The 18,657-nt window shown below is 38.9% G+C and overlaps 1 protein-coding gene across 4 annotated transcripts in view; it reads right to left on the reverse strand.

Annotated features, from left to right (window-relative positions):
- celf6 (CUGBP Elav-like family member 6) overlaps positions 1 to 11,754 on the reverse strand; it is a 172,876-nt gene extending 161,122 nt beyond the window's left edge. For all 4 annotated transcript variants that reach the window (XM_086071286.1, XM_086071284.1, XM_086071285.1 and 1 more), the window contains exon 1: positions 11,449 to 11,754. In XM_086071286.1, the coding sequence (XP_085927412.1) occupies positions 11,449 to 11,701 (253 nt within the window). In that variant the 5' untranslated portion in view covers positions 11,702 to 11,754. The remainder of the gene's footprint in view (positions 1 to 11,448) is intronic.
- Positions 11,755 to 18,657: the final 6,903 nt, after the last annotated feature.

Raw genomic sequence — 18,657 nt, forward strand, 5'->3', positions numbered from 1 at the left:
TCACTTTTTCTCCATTTATTTGAGTAACATCAAGTTAAAAAAACAAATAATTTCAACAAACGTTATCCAAAGGTGGTACTCAAAAGGAGTAGGTAGAAGTTCAGAGAATTTATAATGATCCTGCCCCTTATTTTCCACTATTTAGTTATACATATTTCTCGTAAGACAGAACCTTAAACTGGGGGTAAGGAGGGAGAACAAAAGAAAACACTTGTTATTCTTGATTCCAAACTAAAAATAATCACTTAATTGTATAAGCATATGTTGGAAAGGCTCTCTCAGCTACCAGATGCAATAAAAAGCAGTATTTCACATCAATATTGTAAGTTTGTGAAGCAATTAGACGTGAAAGTTGGTGGCGTTAAATGGACAAAGGCTGGGAAATGAGGGATATAAAGTGTGGCGGTTGTTCAACAGAGGAAGTGGCGGCGTCCTGTGATGAGCAGGTTAAGTGGGGTGGGGACAATTTACTTTTCCATCATTCCAACGAAAGTCCCACAAATTCTATTTAAATGGGAAAGTGAAGTAGTTCCAACATGATTTGTTTGATTACTTTCAAAACTTTCCTTCCTAATAGGTTGTTTTTCAAAATGGAAACTAAGTATGAACTCGCAGTTACAACCATGCAGACACAGTAGTTAGTAATTACATTGTATATATTTTTGTAAAGACAGCAGGTGTCCGTAATTGAAATTGAAATGTGTTTAAGTAACATATAAAGACCCATTTGTTTGGCTTTTTGCAGTATTCTCCGGGCGGAGAAGATGATGCAAATGAAAGCAATAGAAAGGGACCATGGGTCTCTTTGGGTTGTATCAAATCTTTTGGCCATAAAAAGTGTTGTAATCTGATTACTTTCTTTCAATAACGAGCAATCCAAAGTAATTTGATTAAAGTTACTTTCCTCAGTGGCTGTACGTTACTATTTTTTTATTTCCTCATAATGTATGTAGAATTCAGAATTGTGTTGTCCATTTTGAAGAGAATTTCGAGGGTATGTAAACTTTCAAGCACAACTGTACATGTACAAGTTTTTTGGAGATTTGTTGTAATATTTGTATGTGCTGCATTGCAAAACAAAAAAAATCCAGGCTATGCTCCCCTTTTAGGAGAATGGCACGAGCCTTTTCGCCTCCCGCTCCCTAACGTCTTCCCTTTTTAATCTCAGATCTCAGGGCGCTGATTAGCGAGTACCAAAAGGCCTGTCTCCCTCTGTTGGTCATTGTTTTTCATGTTTCTTGGATGGTTTGAGCATGTACAGTGACAATAAAGATTAATTCTTTAATTCAAAATCTCAAGGTCCAGTTAATCATGGAAGGATCGCTCGGAAAGTTTTTGTTTTTTTCCACATTTCACTAATAACAGTAGTCATTTATTTATACTTGCATGACCTTTAAGAATGTTAAACCGTTAGTTAAATTACTTTTACGATGATGCCCCATGATGGTCTGGTCAGTAGTTTTTCCTTTTCAGCTATTTCCTCTGGGAAAATTGTGACATTAAAACAAACTGGATGTTGGAGAGGTTCCACTTTACTTAGATACACCTTTTCACGTCCTTTCCTGTCATCTTTCCCTATCCTGAGCAAGCTTTTTTGGCACCCAAGTTGCAAAAAACACAGTATGTTTGTTTTTACGATTTTTAGACAAATATTGAAAAGGATGAAAAGGATGAAAAGGCATCAGGTGGATAGTGTTTATTAGTAAACAGGAATCAGCACTTTAGCATTCCAGTTTATTGTAGATGTATCTTACTAATGGTTGTTATTGTTGTGACTTTCATCTTGTCCCATTTGGGGTCATGACTGTGAGTCACTCAAATGATTTGTTTGGCACAGTTTAGCGTGGAATGCCCTTTCTGATGCAAACTACTTATTGTTTATTTGGGTGGTTGGGTACTCGAACACTGGCAGGGAATCAAAGCAGCATGTACTACTACGCTATGTACTAGGGTTGCCACACATACGGACGTACTACAAAGTCACTTGGTGAACGGTTCTATAAAAAGCCACCATGTATCGATATAGAATATATACCATCTTGCTAACATTTTCAGGTCAAATTGATGTAGAAATGTGACATCTGAAATTCCCCCGCTGTGTTTCTCTCTGCACTCTTTCATTGTGATTTCCTTGGCTTCCGTGAAAGGCAGAACTGAAATTACCGTAATAACAGTAACTGTTGAAATTTTTCAGATAGGACAAACAGTGCCAGCATTACGGTAGTGTCGCTGGCAGCGAGCTCTGTGACAAAGCGTTCCACAGTAGTACAGGGGACATTTTAAGACTACAGAATGAAGAAACTCAAATTAGCTTTTGGCATTTTTCTGGACCAAATTGTGTCCCGGGAGTGATCAATTCTGGGAAAAACGGGACGGGTGGCAACTCTACTACACTGTAACGAATTCACTGTAGAATTTACAGGAAATAACTGGCAAAAAAGTTGCCAGCTAATTCTTGTAAAATCCCGATACATTACTGTATTTTTTTTTAACAAGTATTTGCTGTATATAAATTACAGTTACTTATTGTACTAAATTTGCCAGTAAAATCCTGTAAATACATAATGTCATTGTAAAATCCATCCATCCATTTTCTTAACCGTTTATTCCTCAAAAGGGTCGCTGGCTACGGGCAGTAGGCGGGGTACACCCAGAACAGGCGGCCAGCCAATTGCAGGGCACACCGAGACGAACAACCATCCACACTCCCAATCACACCTAGAGACAATGTAGAGTGCTCAATTAACCGTAATGTGGGAGGAGACCGGAGCACCTGGAGAAATCCAACACCGACACAGGGTTGGGAGGGTTACTTTTAAAATGTAATCCATTACAGTTACAAGTTAACTGCTAAAAAATGTAGTTAGTAACAAAATCCAAGTACCATAATATTAAAGTAATGTAACTCCTAATTTTGGATTACTCCAATATTGAGTATGCTCTTGAAGACAAAATAAAAATAAATATCACCACAATATATATTCTATACAATGTGCCCCTGCTATTAGCAGGTGATAGGCACCCGGGCAGCCTACAAATAGCAAAAATCATTGTGTAATTAATCAACTGCAAAATGAACTTTTATCCCAGTCACAAGTTTAGCCGTGTATATGTTGTGTATGATGTTAGTGAATAGAGAATTGGTGGGAGAAAGATTTGTTTGGAAGGTGTAACTCACATTATGGTTGTAGGCTAGCGGGCTAGCTAGCAAGAAGCTACAGCGCGTAGCATGCAGCTGGACTCTCATCTCAAACTTTCGCTCCGAGTAAGTTCCAGTGAATACCGGTCGTCATTTTTTCCTCCCGTCCGTGAAGCTTTTTCAAACTGCCCGCGTGTGGAGGACACGACTCGTCAGTTCGTTCGTTCCCACCTCCCCGACATCTAGCAACGGTCTCACTCGCGCGGGCGTGCGCGCGCTCTCTCTCGCTCTGTGCTTCTCTCCCTCTCCCTCTCTCTCTCTCCCCTCTCCCTCTTCCTCTTCCTCCCGTAGTTACTGTAAAATATACATTATTTTACCGCTAATTATACACCAAATTACTGTACTTTGTTTTGACCAATAATGCACTTTGTTTTACCCACAATGCATTGCTGTATACAGTTAAATACTGTAAAAGAAAACATGAAAATGCTGTAATTTGTTTCCTGTATATTTGACAGAAATGTGTTACAATGTATGTACTGTCTCTAGTAGTTAGTTGCCCACCATTATATACTGTATTAACCGTATTATTCTTAAATGGCCGTGACCGACTCGTGGCCGCTGAGATCCAGACGTTCACGAGACGGTGATGCCGCGCCCGTGTAGTGTTTTTACATCCTTCAGTCTAGAACAATCTGTTCCGGGCATTATAACGCGAGCGGTCTGGTTCACACACAGTTCACTTGACTGCAACATACATGACCCATCACTCGTCACGCTTCCAGTTTTAGCGCTGCCGTCTGTCAATCACCGAATCAAAAAGTAGCACAAACAAAACATTCCATGCGGTGACTTTTTTTGAAAGGTGATATTTTATTAATGGTACGCCTACGAGGGTTTTATGTTCGGTTCTTGGTGTATTTATAGCATGCGTGGACCCTCCAATGAGCGCACAATGGATGAGAACATTTAGGCTCTCTTTGTATGTGCTCCTCCTGTGATGTGCTGTGCGGTGCGTCTCCTCTCAGCATCGCAGACGGATTGATAAATAACGCTACTCAAGCAAAGGATTTGCCCCCTGCCATCATTCAGCATGTCTGAGGGGCGCACACGGGCTCCATGGCTGACACTAAGTGTTATGATAATGTAGTGCCGGGCCAAAATGATGGATGTTCAATAGCGCAACCTGGTCTGACGAGCGCCATGCCCTCGAGGACTGTGAAGCCCCCCCACCCCCCCCCCCCCTACCACACACACACACACACACACACACTCACACACACTACAAACTACTGTATGAGATTATTTGACAACACACACGTCTTTCTTTATAATTATCTGTCATTGTTTTTTGGGGGGAATTTTTGTGTATCAAAAGTATTAGTGGCATCGACACTTGGTATCGGTTACTACTCAAGAGTTGAGTACTCGTAGTGGTATCAGTCTAAAAAAAAAAAAAGTGGTATCGAACATCCTTAACTCATTCACTGCCATTGAAGGCTATAGACGTCAAAAAATCATTTGAACTATTTCTATTAGTTTAACATTTGTTTCCACTTTTGTTAACAAGAGTATGAAAACCTAGATTTTTTTTTTTTTTTAGAAATACAGATATGACGCGACTTAAAGATGATGAAAAATTCGGGGCGTCAGGCGATTAAAATTTGTAATCGTAATTAATCGCATGACTTCACTAGTCAACTCACAATTAATCACAAATTGTATATCTGTTCTAAATGTACAATCAAAAAATATAGGTTTTCAAACTCTTATTAACAAAAGTAGAATAAATGTTAAACTAATATAAATAGTTCAAATGATTATTTGACGTCTATAGCCGTCAATGGCAGTGAATGAGTTAATAATAACAATTACATAAATCTGTAATTGTTGATTGATTGATGGTATATAATAATAATTTTATTCATATGTCCATCATCCAGTCTGGCCATTATAGAAGACTCAGTGTTATTTATAGTGATTTTTTTTTCATGAGTTTTTCACACTGTAATACATGTGGGAAAGGAGAGCCACAGTTGCTAATGCACTTTTCAGTTATTCAAAATTGGGAGAAGAGTAAACCTGCATTATAAATATACATGTATGTTGTACGCAGTCATTATGCAGGTTTACAATTTTAAATGTCTTTAAAGCACGTATAAAACAGGAGGTTTTTTTTATGGTTTCTCTGTATCGCATATTTTCACCTATAGTATCGACATTGTTTATATATGGTTGAAAAAAAAAGAAAATATCTTGAATCCAAACTTTTTATCTCTAGTGTATATACCGTAGTTGTCAATGTTGTCTCTTTTTTTAATGAAATCATAAAAAAAAAATCATATGAATCCCAAATTTCAGTGCCATATATTTCCCTTGTAACTAGTGATGGAAAAATGAAGCTTCATGAAGCACTTGCGAAATTTTTGTTTATATATATATATATATATATATATATATATATATATATATATATATATATATATATATATATATAAATGTAACTTTATTTTATTTTATTTATTTATTTATTATTATTATTATTATTATTAATATTTTTTTTATTATTATTTTTTTTACTTACTATTTTTTTAGTCCTCTAGATGGCACTCTCGATTTAAAGATACAGGGGATTTTTTGTCAATTTCCATTGCACTGACTAACCTTTCTTTAAACCGAGAGCGCCATTTAGAGGAGTAGAAAAGTATCGCAAGTGCTTCATGAAGCTTCATTTTCCCATCACTACTTCAACCATGTTCCTCTCTGTCTTCGACAACTTCACAACATATACACAGTGAAAAAAAGAGGGACTACAACTCTGCATCTCCTTTATGACAGTGCGAAGGAAGCATGCAGCTCTTACTCCCCGAGTCCCACCCCCCTGTGGGGAATCTGACCACAACTTGACACAGTTTGAGACCACCAACAGGCCATTGGCACAACAACTGGAAGCCAGCAAAAGGACAATGAGAATTTGGCCTCCACTAAAAACACAGTGGAGACAAATAATAATATCATTATCATCATTATATTTTATTTTTTATCTTTATTTGTTCCAATAATCATTAAATAAATTTGAATTGAGTTGAGTTAGATTTACTACCCTCTACTCATTTTGGACGCACCTCCCATGCCAACTATGAGGTTTTACTATTTTAATCACATTTATACAGTTATCTTTTGCATGTCCTCTGTATTCTAGTGTCTTTGTTGGTCAACTATGTGGTACTCAAGAATCCTTACAAGGTTGAGTCTCAAAAACAAGTCTGCATAATCTAGCCTCACTATATGAAAGGCCCACTAGCGTCATATGGGGCAGTTGAGGGCGGCGGAAGCCAAGGGCTCCGCATTTTAGGTAGTGCAACATTTCAAGAGAAGAAAAACAATATACAGTAGTAGTAAAAGTAGTCATAAATATTTTAAAATATCACAATTATTTTCCTATTCAAGAGTTCCTACAGAATATGTTGTGTCCAGCAAGTAGAGAACAACTGAAATGTGGTTGCACAAGTGTGCACACCCGCTGATAAACGGCGTTGTAGCTGTGTCCAGAATGAACCGGTCACATTCAAACTCATATTGAATAGGACACAGCACACAAGCAAGTGCCTCTGATTAACCCCAAATGTCTGCTGTTCTAGTAGGCTTTTCATGGCTTCAAAAAATACATATGCTCATATGCCATATTTCACTGTAGGTAAGGTGTTCTTTTGGTTATGAGTGGTGACGGTGGTGTGTTTGAGCCTAACATATTTTTGGAATCATGGCCCAAATCTTCAATCTATTATTATTATTATTATTATTATTATTATTATTATTATTATTATTTTAATGTTACATTCTGTAGAGTAAGTTTGACTCTAGAGTGGGACCAAATAGACTCAGTTTTAGAGTAATATTTACACTTGAAAGAGAGTCAAATAAAACGTTGAAAAATAAAATAAAATAAAAGTCACTCAAGCGTTGAGGAACAAACTCACGACCTTCAGCTTGGCAGACAGCCGATCTACTCCCCAAGCCACGCAGCTCCTGCTATGTGTTAGTATATCGCTCGTGTCAGCTGGAATCTTCCTAACTCCAATAGACCAAAAATTATGTTTTGGTCTCCTCTTGGAGATAAACAAATAGGAGGAGGAACATAGCTCAGGTGGTAGTGTAGCAGTCTCCCAAGCTGAAGGTTGTGAGCTCGTTCCTCAACCCTTGATTGACTTTTATTTAGATTTTTTTCCAATTCTTTATTTCCCTCTCTCCCAAGTGTAAATATCAGCCTACTCTAAAACGGAGTCTATTTGGTCCCACTCTAAATAGTCAAATTTACTGTGTAGGTGTATGTAGCACCGCGAGACGTACAAAAAAAAAAGTTTTCACTAGTCATATCCTCAAATGTTAGCACATTTACAGGGGTCCTACAATGTACAAGAGATTTGACTTCAAACCTGCTCTGTGCCACCTTATGACCTAGGACATGATAGGATAAAAATGTGAATATGAAGTCCTGATTATGAAGTTCTTTAAGGTTAAAAGGAAAAAATGGGCGGCACAACATTTCAAATGAATACAAAAAATGCTGAATACTGAACACGACTGGCGAGACTCTGAATGTACACCAAAGGTCTTAATATGTATTCTACAAGTGTCATTGCTTTCATCCAATGAGAGCTTATGTCTGTCCCTTAGCGGGCGCCCCACCCTTGGGGCGACACAGCTGCTGATTCACTTCACCTACTTTGGTTTTCCTTAATGACACTAATCCCATTTTCTTGCATCCTGCTCGGGTCCGTACTAGCACATGAACACGTGTTACATGAGCAAAAACTCATCCCTGTAATGCATTGGTGAAATCTCATTAAAAGTGCACACAAAGTGACTTTGAATCTCACATGGGACTGATCGGCAGCAATGAATGCCTGCCTGGGAGCGGCCTCAGCGTGGGCGGGTGGGTGAAATGTGGGGGGGGGGGTCTGTCGGTCTTCGGAACAGGATTATCCCTCTCTTCGCAAGTCGGACCTCCCTCATCCTTAGTGTTGACATTCAGGGATGGCCGAGGACGGTGCGTAAACAACGGCAACAGGAGAAATTGTTTTAATCGATCACGGCGGGAAAAGAGGTGGAGCGCAGGGGGAACAGGTGGTGCGGGGAGGGAGGTGGGGGAGACTTTTCAAGGCTGCCCGAGCTGAACTCATCTCAATGCGATCAATAAGATCATGAACTGTAGCCACCGACTTACATATCATACATAATTTGACGGCTTGCACTGAGGGGAATGATGGTGAATGCTAATGCCAATACTAATGTATAAATGACTGACAAGTAGCCATTTTACGGACCACATTTAGTCTCGCCTCACCACGTGATTTTTCTTAGCCAATCGGCAAAGAAAAATATTTCTAATAATTTAAAATTAATATTGTCTTACATATCCTATTGATAAGAAACTAAATGTACAGCTAGGGAGTTCATTTAAATGTTAGTGTTAATAACCTGTTGGCTCAAAATCACAAACACAGCAAAATAAATGTATTCATTCGACGCCTACAAGGTTAAATAGGACTCTTCGAGAGTGTTTCTATTGTCCATACTAAATGTAGCAAAAACAACACATTTTTTTAAACGCTAAATGTAGAGTTGAATCTAACAATGCGATCAACTCTGTGAAATAACATCTACTTTGTAACATTTAACTCTGAAAATGTTCAAATTACACTTAAGGAGTTAAAATCAACTCAACACTCCAACCTTGGCTTGTATCCAATTTGGCACATATTGTGACAGGAACTCTTCATCGGCGCATACAATGGAGGAATAATGATAAAAGTTTTGATCATAATAACTTGGTACTACTGTGGACCTTGATGTATCAAAATGTCCACATGCAAAATAAGTAAAGAAATGTACATTGGATTGGAATGAAGTATCAAAATAGAAAAGTTATTTATAAGAAGTCTAATTACTTTCTATAAATTAAATTATAAGTGGGAATATGATTTTAGCACATTTCGGAAAATGCTTCACGTTTCTCATTCAAAAAGCGGATTAATTTCTGAGAACATACCTAATTACTACTTCAAATAAGTATCTGCCTTAACTTTTCACTTATTGAAATAAAGTCAAATATAAGGGCTCAATTTCCCTTAATTTATACCCCCCTCAACAGTACATTTACAAATCCTACTTACTACTGTATCATAGATTGATTCCATCTTTTGCAATATGATAAAGCGAAATTGTAAATGTGACTGTATATTTTCATGTAAATCAGTCCTTTATTGGAGCTGTAAAGCCTGTAAAGTCATTATCTGCTATAAAGGACCCGGCAGATGTCCTCAATATAAGAAGCTCTTTAACTATATTTAGCAACTTGAGTCAGAAGAAACACCTCACTGTAGAACCAAATGAGTTCCTATAACCAACAAAGCAATGTGACAATTATAATTAATTTATAATATTTATATCAAATGAAAATGTATTACAATTATATATAATATATACAAATATATATATATATATATTTTTTTTTAAACTGGAACTAAATTAAGAAACAATCACAAAATGTATTCCAGTCAATACTCGGTGTGAAACAAACGCATTCATTCCATTCATCCTGGCAGAAGACGTGCGTTGAACATATAGGAAAAGTGCAGAAAGCAATTAAAGTTCCGCCTAATGGACTTTGGACTTAATGGCTCCCTGTGCCTAGAAAAGTCTCGCACCCTCGCTTTTTGGTTATCATTAAGAAGTGATCGATCTCTGCGTAATCAGCGGCTTGTCGTCGTAATTACGAGGTGATTACTGATCTTTCAGTCGGGAGGGACGGTGAGCAGAAGGCGTCGCCGCTGCTTTGCAGCACTTCACTGCTGAACAGTCAAGGTGCTGTGTAACATTCATCAAATAGTTGCCACTATGCTAATAGGGGACAAGTAAATGCCACACCCCAAATGAGGGAAAATAACAATAGTGAGTCTAATTATCTCAGATGCTAAATTCACACAAAGTGAAGCTAATTTGAACGCTGTTGCTAGCCAAAACAGCAGCACTTACTGATGTGCAAACGAGTCTCTGCTGAATTTTAGTGTGGATTGACTCGCCTGGTCTTATGTTAAGTTGAGAAGGCACCTTTAACTATCATCTGATTCCCTGCTCACTCCACAATGTTGTGTGTGTCTATGTGTATGTTACGGAGAGTCACGTGACCTATTACAACTACCCAGTCTGCCCCAGTCATTGCCATTTCTTTGTCTTTTCCTCTCGACAGTAAAAGTGATCTTACATCATGTAGAGACAGTAACAGTATATGTGGTCACTCCACAACGTTGTGTGTGTACAGGTTTATGCTCCAGGGAGTTTCATGATGTATTAGCTCCACCCAGTCTGCCTCTCTGTGCTTTTCCATAGATAAATGCATGAACATAAAAGCATTTGTCCTTGGAGATGCCTTCACCATCTGCAGTTGAGTAAATGAACCCCTGCGGTCACGATATGAGGAAATATTGTGCCCTCAAACAGGGGTCTGCAATGACCGGGTAGAAAGACACAGGTGGAAATTTTCTTTCTTTCTTTTTTTAACATCGTTTTCTTAATATTAATTTGATATTTTGAATGCACTTGTCATTTTTTAATATTACACCTAAATTAAATATTTTCTGTCGCTTTATGCCATGCAGGCAAAGTCAAGTTTCTTCTTTAATATCTTTAATATATTAGTGACTTGATTGCGATTACATAATTATAACGTTTGCATTATGATCACTCGTAATGATCTACTTATTCTGTACATAATGCCTGCCTTGCAAAAAGCATGTGTTTGTGTGTGCTTGTGCTGGGGGAAAAAAAAAACAAAGGTTGTGAGACACCCCCCCCCCCCCAACCCGCACTAAAAGTTCACCCACCATCCCTTTTTGACTCATTGTGCGTGCGTGTGCATGCGTTTCTACGTGTTATTATGCGGGGCGAAAGTCCTAAAAGTTCACCACTATCCATTTTTGATGTATTTTGTGTGCTACGTGTTGTTGAAGCCGCACGAGCCTCTCAGCGGGGTACCGCCCCCTTCCACGCTCATGATTGTCAATGTAAACAACACACCTACACATTCACACGCACGCACGCACGCACAAAGGCGTGTAGTAGCTGCTTCATTCACGTGCTCGTGCAATTAACACGCGCCAAAACCACATGCACGTGTTAAATAGTTCGGTCCGCTCCCCCCCACTACAACCCCACCCAAAAACAAAAAAAAACAAAATGAGGTCACAGTTTCCTGTTTGCACAGTTACGCCAAATATGGCAAATAAGTAAAAGCGTCCAGAACCAACCTTTATGCATCCCGGTAAACCTGTCCTTCAGTACCGTGAGTTCGTAAATCTTGCCGAATTCCTCAAAGAGCGGTTTGAGGTCCTTCTCCTCCAGGTTGCGGGGGATCTGGCCGATGAAGAGCTTGATGGCGTCGTGGTCCTTCATGGGGATGGTGTTCTGACTACCGAGGCCGAGCCCGTTCATCCTGCCGCCGCTGTCCGTGGTGCTGAATCCATTCTCCCGCAGCACTCCGTTTGCACTGACTGTGGCCATCTTTCCTCAATGGGCCGGCGGCGGGGCTCGGCGCTCTCTCTCTCTCTCTCTCTCTCTCTCTCTCTCTCTCTCTCTCTCTCTCTCTCTCTCTCTCTCTCTCTCTCTCTCTCTCTCTCTCTCTCTCTCTCTCTCTCTCTTTTCGTTTTTCTTCTTACATTTCAAGCCCCCCTTCTCCTCCCCTCGCCCCTCCCCTCTCCTACTCCTTTTCCTCGTCGTTTTTTGTGACGTCACTTTTACAAACAGACGCGGCCACCCACCGTCTCATTTGCATATAGCAAGCGCCCGCCTCCTGAGCCAATAGAAGAGCGGGAAGGATCCACAAGGGGCGGGGCTTAGCACATAAGGCAAACAGTAGTGTAAACTCCACCACTTGTATATTATGTACATTTCTTTTGTAATACAGCATAAAATACTTTTCTTTTCATTTATATATGAAAAACGTTTATTCATTTTATTGGCTTAGACTATTGATGTGTATAAATCAAAATACTAATTTCATAATAAAATCAATAATCTATTTATTTAGACACTGTTGTACAATGTTTTTGTATTATACAAATATTGCATTGATTTAATGGGCTCGAGTACACCTGCACCTCACGTGAGGATTGGCAATGGTTTATTAATTTAAATATAAATTATCTTTTTTTTAAGCCTAAAGATAAGTTGTTGGCTAGTCAGATGAATCAGTGGTGGAATTAATCAGTTGGTATTTAATGTTATATACAGTATGTATTATGTTCATGAAACTGGCACCCTGTTGTATGTTCTTTACAAAAACATACAGCCAGACCAGCAGACAGATAGAAAGACAGTTAGTATAGGTAAATATTTTATATGATAGACAATTGTGAGCTTAATGAAAGGCTTTTCTGGAAAAGACAAGACAATAAATTTTTTTTTAATAATAATTCATTTAGTTATTTGTTACATAATTTTGAAGATATTGTTGTTTAGTTGATTGTAGTTTTTGTTTCACACAACATTTTGTATATATATGTATATATTTTTTATTTATTTTTTTAACATCCGTTTGCCATTTTATGATATTTGAAATAAACAATTAACTGGACCAACACAATTCTGAAAATACTTTAATACACAGTAAGTCTTTGGGGGGATTTGATTTGACATTCTCAAGCAAAGATGAATCAATTGTTTACACAGCGAACAGAGTCACAAGCGAGCAGACGTGGACTCCCCCTAAAAAGAAATGAAAATAAAGACAGAGGTTATGTGGCACACCAATTCATACGCTTACACCCACAGGGGAGGAGACAGACACGAGTTTGGACCTTTTTGGGCGCCAAGGTGAGCTCATAAATGACATCCCTGGAGGGTTTGCACATAAAATGCATCACATTTTTAGGGTAGAGTGCCAGAATGTTACCACACAATAACTTGATGCCAACAGGAATCTCACTGTATAGAGGTCATCATTTTAAAAAGGGGGTGATTGGTGAATTTCTGAGCCACCAGTCTAGCATTGATTGTATTTTCAATCATGGAGGCAGCAAGTCACCAAATTCCACTTAATGGATGTGCACATATTTGTATACAATCAATTAAGAATCCTCTGAGCGTCTTTTTAGCTTTGCACGGTGGACCGGATCATCTCCTGTGTCGGGCCGCGACCATATGTTCCTAACCTTTACTTGTATTTGATTCTTTTTTTAATTGCAAACCTTTATTTAAATCTCAAGAGATCACTGCGGGCAAGCTTTATTTCCAATGGTGTCAAGAGAAATTGTTAGTGAGTGATATAAATTGGTACGTGACCCGTCAGTGTGAGTGCGCGAGCCGCACATGGAGAGGCTTAATAATTAGCACAGTCGGGGATGTGGCGTCAATACAAGGGCAGCCAGGCCCCCACGCTGATACGGGTAATTAAGTTAGATGCGATGGCGTGGTATCATGTATCAATAATTGATTGCATGTCGCAAGTCAATTAAGAGTGCTGCTAATGAGGGTTGCATGCTAGCTTACAAAGCGCTGACACACGTGCGATGTTTGAATATCCTTGAGTTTGTTTGTCCGTTGTTCGCGTCATTAAACGTGTCATTTATATGCATATGCAAATGCGGACTTTTCTTCTGTTGACGTAGTTGTAAATCTATTTGTCATCATTTGATAAATGACCCGCTGAAGGCAACAAATTAACATCAGTCGTCTTACATCAAGAAAAGGACAACAAAGGATTATATATATATTAAATCATAAGTCAAGTTTCCACTGTGTGTTTTGTTTTTGTTTTGTTTTTGCCATCTAAGAATAAAGTGTAATTACACATCCACTACAGTAGGTGGCAGTGACACTATACATTTTTTCACGCAAATTAATACATTTCAAATCTTTTCTGTGACAATATGTTAATACCATTTTTCTTTGTTGTAAATATTTTTTTTGTTTGTTTTCTTTAATATTAATAAGGATATAATGTTATGTAGATGTGGACTTACACATAGTAAATTCTGGAGAGTAAGTTTGACTATTTAAAGTGGGACCAAAATGACTCAGTTTTAGTGTTAGGTTTCGGTTTTGTAGGAGTTGGATTTTGTTTATTATGGGTATGTTTGTTGTTTTTGTCTGTGGTTGGTGTTTGTCATGTGTTCCTGATTTCTCCCCTTGTCTCGTTATGTCTGATCACGTCCACCTGTGTTTCTTCCCTTCCCAGTGTGTCTGACCAATCGGTGCCCTCAGCCTATTGTGTTCCCCAGGTGTGTCTCATTAGTGTCGGTGTATTTAGTCCGTTGTGTTTGTCCGGTCTGGGTCGGTCCATTGTCATTTCCAAGTTTTGTCGTTTCGCCCATGTCTTGCTAGTTCCTCGTCATGCCGCTTGAGTTTGCTTTGATTTAGGACTTTGTTGTTTTTTGTCGGCATGTTGTGCAGCACCTTGTTTTTGTTTAATTAATAAAACCCTTTTGTTTTTGGACTTTACCTCGGCCGCCTTGCTCTGCCCCCCCCCCCCACACACACACACTTGGCTCCAAAAACACAGCCGTCCCTGACATTTAGAGTCATATTTACACTTGGAAGAGAGTAAAATAAAGAATTGAAAACATAAATAAATAAAAGTCACTCAAGGGTTGAGGAACAAACTCATGACCTTCAGCTCTTGCTGTGTTAGTATATCGCTCATGTCAGCTGGAATCTTCCTAACTCCAAGAAACTAAAAACAACTCCTCTTGGAGATGACCAAATAGTCGAAGAAGCATAGCTAAGGTGGTAGTGTGGCGGTCTCCCAAGCTGAAAGTCGTGAGTTTGTTCCTCAACCCTTGAGTAACTTTTATATGTTTATTTATTTTCAATACTTTATTGTAGTCTCTTCCAAAAGTAAATATTAGCCTACTCTAAAACTGAGTCTATTTGGTCCCACTCAAATTTACTCTAAAGAATTTACTGTATAATAATTTTGTAGACAAATTATACTATTTATTAGGAATGTTCGATACCACTTTTTTCAGACCAATATAATACGAGTACTCACCACTAGCACTTTCGATACATGAAATACCCCCCCCCCCCCCAAAAAAAATAAAATAAAATAATTGACGGATAATTTTAAAGAAAGGACTATACAGTAAATCCCAATATAGAAATTTCCCTTTAAACTGCTTGAAATAAATGGCTTTTTTTTCCTATTCTTCTCAATTCTAATTTCTACTTCCTGATCATAAAACGACCACGGTATAGGCCGCCATCACGAGTACTGATACTTTGAAGTAAGGCTGAGTATCGGCCCGATACCGATATGCATCGGTACTCACCCCTCCCTACTATCTATACTGTAGTCACGGCGGAGACTTGAGGGAGCACGAAATGTTTTCTTCTTCCTTTTTTTGGTATAACTGAAAAAAACCCAACTGCTTTAAAGTGACACAAAACGTGTTAGTTTGAGCTGCGTCGCATCACGTGAAAACCTAAAGGCATTGTGTTGACTTTTGATTCGATTGACTTTTGTGTCATGTTTTGTCTTGCTCGTTAGGGTTTTCTTTCCAACTATTCTCGTCAAGCCCAGTCACTTGGATCAACTTGTCAGCTCCCTCAAGCAACTCATGTCTTGTCCAGGTTTACCTCATCTCATCAGTTTGCTTGTATTTAGTTCCCTGGTTGTTTGTGTCGTATTTTTCATTATTGGAAAGTGCCTTTTTGTTTTTGGAAAATGACTACTTTGGTGATCCCTGCACGCCCTGCTTTGATGCGCACCATGAAAACTTTCCATTTGTCACACAGCGAACCAAACAAGACAGAAAGATAACGAGGGTGCATTTCCTGTAAGTAAAAGGGTATTTGCACTCCAATCAGTGTCTTGGAATGAAATTCCGCACTAGTATATGCGTGCATGTGCATGTGTGTGTGTGTCAGCTGTCAATGTGAGCTGTCTTTTGGGATGACAGTAGTCTCAGAGCGACATTAACATCTGGCCATGGCTTTGTTTTGAAAATGTATTCATTTTCTATGCAATTATGTTTTCGTAGAGCAACTCCAAAAACTACTTCTGTGCTTTTTTCCCCCTTTTGTGTTTATCATATTTTCTGTTTGTTTTTGTTTTTTCCCCCCTTCTGCAGTTTGGTTTGGCCTCCCAGCTGTGAAGACTTTGAAGCTGCAGGTTTGCTCATCAATTGCGGCTGTCGTGTTAGTGTCATCTTTGTTGGAACACGAGCAAGCGTGTCTTTTTCTTCTTCTTTTTCTAGGCTTCTTCATGTGCCAATTCTTCCTTTTTCTGCCTCAAAAAGAGGACTCGGAACGCTTGTATGAATTTGATATGGAAAGAAAGAGAAATCCCACGAGGCGCCTGCTCACCGAGAGGCGCGTTTCACTCAAATTAGCTCTGGATGGAAAACTTCCATTCGGCCATTAGCCTCATAGGCAAAAACCGTTTTGGCAATATGCGAAACTCCGCCGTGTTTATTAATAGAATCACTCACAGCGCCGTCAAGGTGACTTATTGTAACGTCACAATATATGCGCTAAGTGTCACGGACAATTCCTTTATACTGTGTTTTCATTATAGCGTTAAAGTGGAAATATGGAGCTGGGGTACCAGGTGGTACGTCGTCATACACGAGCATTTTACCACTGGCCTTGGGTTCGAAAGGGGGAGCAATAATTGATATTCACGCCGCATGCACTATGGGGTCTTACAGTAGCTTTTGTGTGGAAGTTTCTGTAGTAACAGAAGGGCCGAAAAGCTCGTAGTCCCAGGGAGGGGTGGGGGGTATGTTTTTCATTGCGTATGTACGACTAGATGTAATACTTCTCACTCAGATGCCATCATTTGCGATGAAAAAAATCACAACGTGTTGTTTCTTCTTGGGGCAGTAGTGTGTTTTCATAAATGAACTCCCATTTTTTTTGTTATTTGGACTTTTTTTTGGGAGCCTCATCTAGATGCTCTGCGTGGTGTGTTGTTCACGTTCCAGTGAATAATGATGGGCTCGTGATTGCAAGGTGGGTAATAAATGAAATGGAAAAAAACAACAAATGAGAGGTCAGCGGATCGCAGTGAGACATCCTTTTCCTGGCTGCTAATGAATCCCCAAAACACAAATGCGCATTCCTCCTCTGACTACTCACTCACTGTTTGGACTTGAAATTAAATATGCCTAGACATGTGCTCGGTCATGTTTTATGCTGAATGTTAACATTGCTCATTTACTACCATATTTTTACTCTTTTGTACGGATTGATCATTTGTAGTGTTTTATCATGAACATTTTTCAGTTAAAAGTTTTGCTGATATGGATAGAGTATATGAGTGCCAAAAATAAGTTGCTGCGCCTATGTATTATGTCTATGGGCGCGTGACGTGACATATGTCTGTGTCTATCGAACGTTGAACTGTCCTTCTGTCCATGCTAGGTGTATTTGTATGTGCCTATGATATGCACTAGCATATGCAAGGTGTATATGCTACATGTATATGCTACGTGTATATGCTACGTGTATATGCTACGTGTATGTACGTGTCTATGCTAGTTGTATATGCTACGTGCCGAGGAGACTAGGGCACACTAGCTCCAATCTACAAAGTACGCACATCCAGAGGACACAAGGTAACAAGTAGCAACAACATTGTCCAACAACATGGAGCATATACAACTAGCTTAGGTACGTAGCATATACAACTAGCATATACACCTATAATGAGCACGTAGCATAGACACGTAGCATATGTATGTAGCATGTACACATAGCATAGACACGTAGAAGCATATACACGTAGCATATACACCTAGCATATGACCTAGCATATGCACCCATCATAGGCACGTACATATACATCTAGCATGGACACAAGGATAGTTCAACGTTTGATAAACACAGACATATGTCATGTCACACGCCCATAGACATAAGACATAGGCGCAACGACTTATTTTTGGCACATACTCATGGAACCCAATAGAGTTAAGGCTAATGGTTAGCATGTCTGCCTCATAGTGCGTTCTGGGTTCAAGTCTCAGCATAGGCATTCCCATGTTCATTTTGTATGTTTTCTCAATGCTTGTGTAGGATTTAACATGACTATATTTTGACGGAGCAGATTGGGTTGAAGATTGGATTTGGTCTGGCTGAATAGCTAAAGCCATTTTGGTAACTGAAGTTGAAGATGATTTAATGGAACATTATTAGAAAATGACTTTAGACATGAGGATCGGGGTTCATATCACAGTCAGGGTGACTGGTTATGCTGGTAACCCATTTCTTTGTAGCTTTAACTCATTAGTATGTAGTATTTAGCTTTACAGATGCTGTCTTTGCTATTTGTGGGCGTTGTGGAATAGATGTCTACCATACAAAGAAAAACAAGAGTTGATTTCACTCATTCACTGCCATTGACGGCTATAGACGTCAAAAATTCATTTGAACTATTTCTATGAGTTTAACATTTTTTCCCCACTTTTCTTAACAAGAATATGAAAACCTAGAAATAAAATTGTACATTTAGAACA

The sequence above is a fragment of the Leptonotus elevatus genome, chromosome 3 (genome assembly GCF_054856555.1).
Source record: "Leptonotus elevatus isolate MCC_2025b chromosome 3, RoL_Lele_1.0, whole genome shotgun sequence".
Classification (NCBI taxonomy): domain Eukaryota; kingdom Metazoa; phylum Chordata; class Actinopteri; order Syngnathiformes; family Syngnathidae; genus Leptonotus; species Leptonotus elevatus.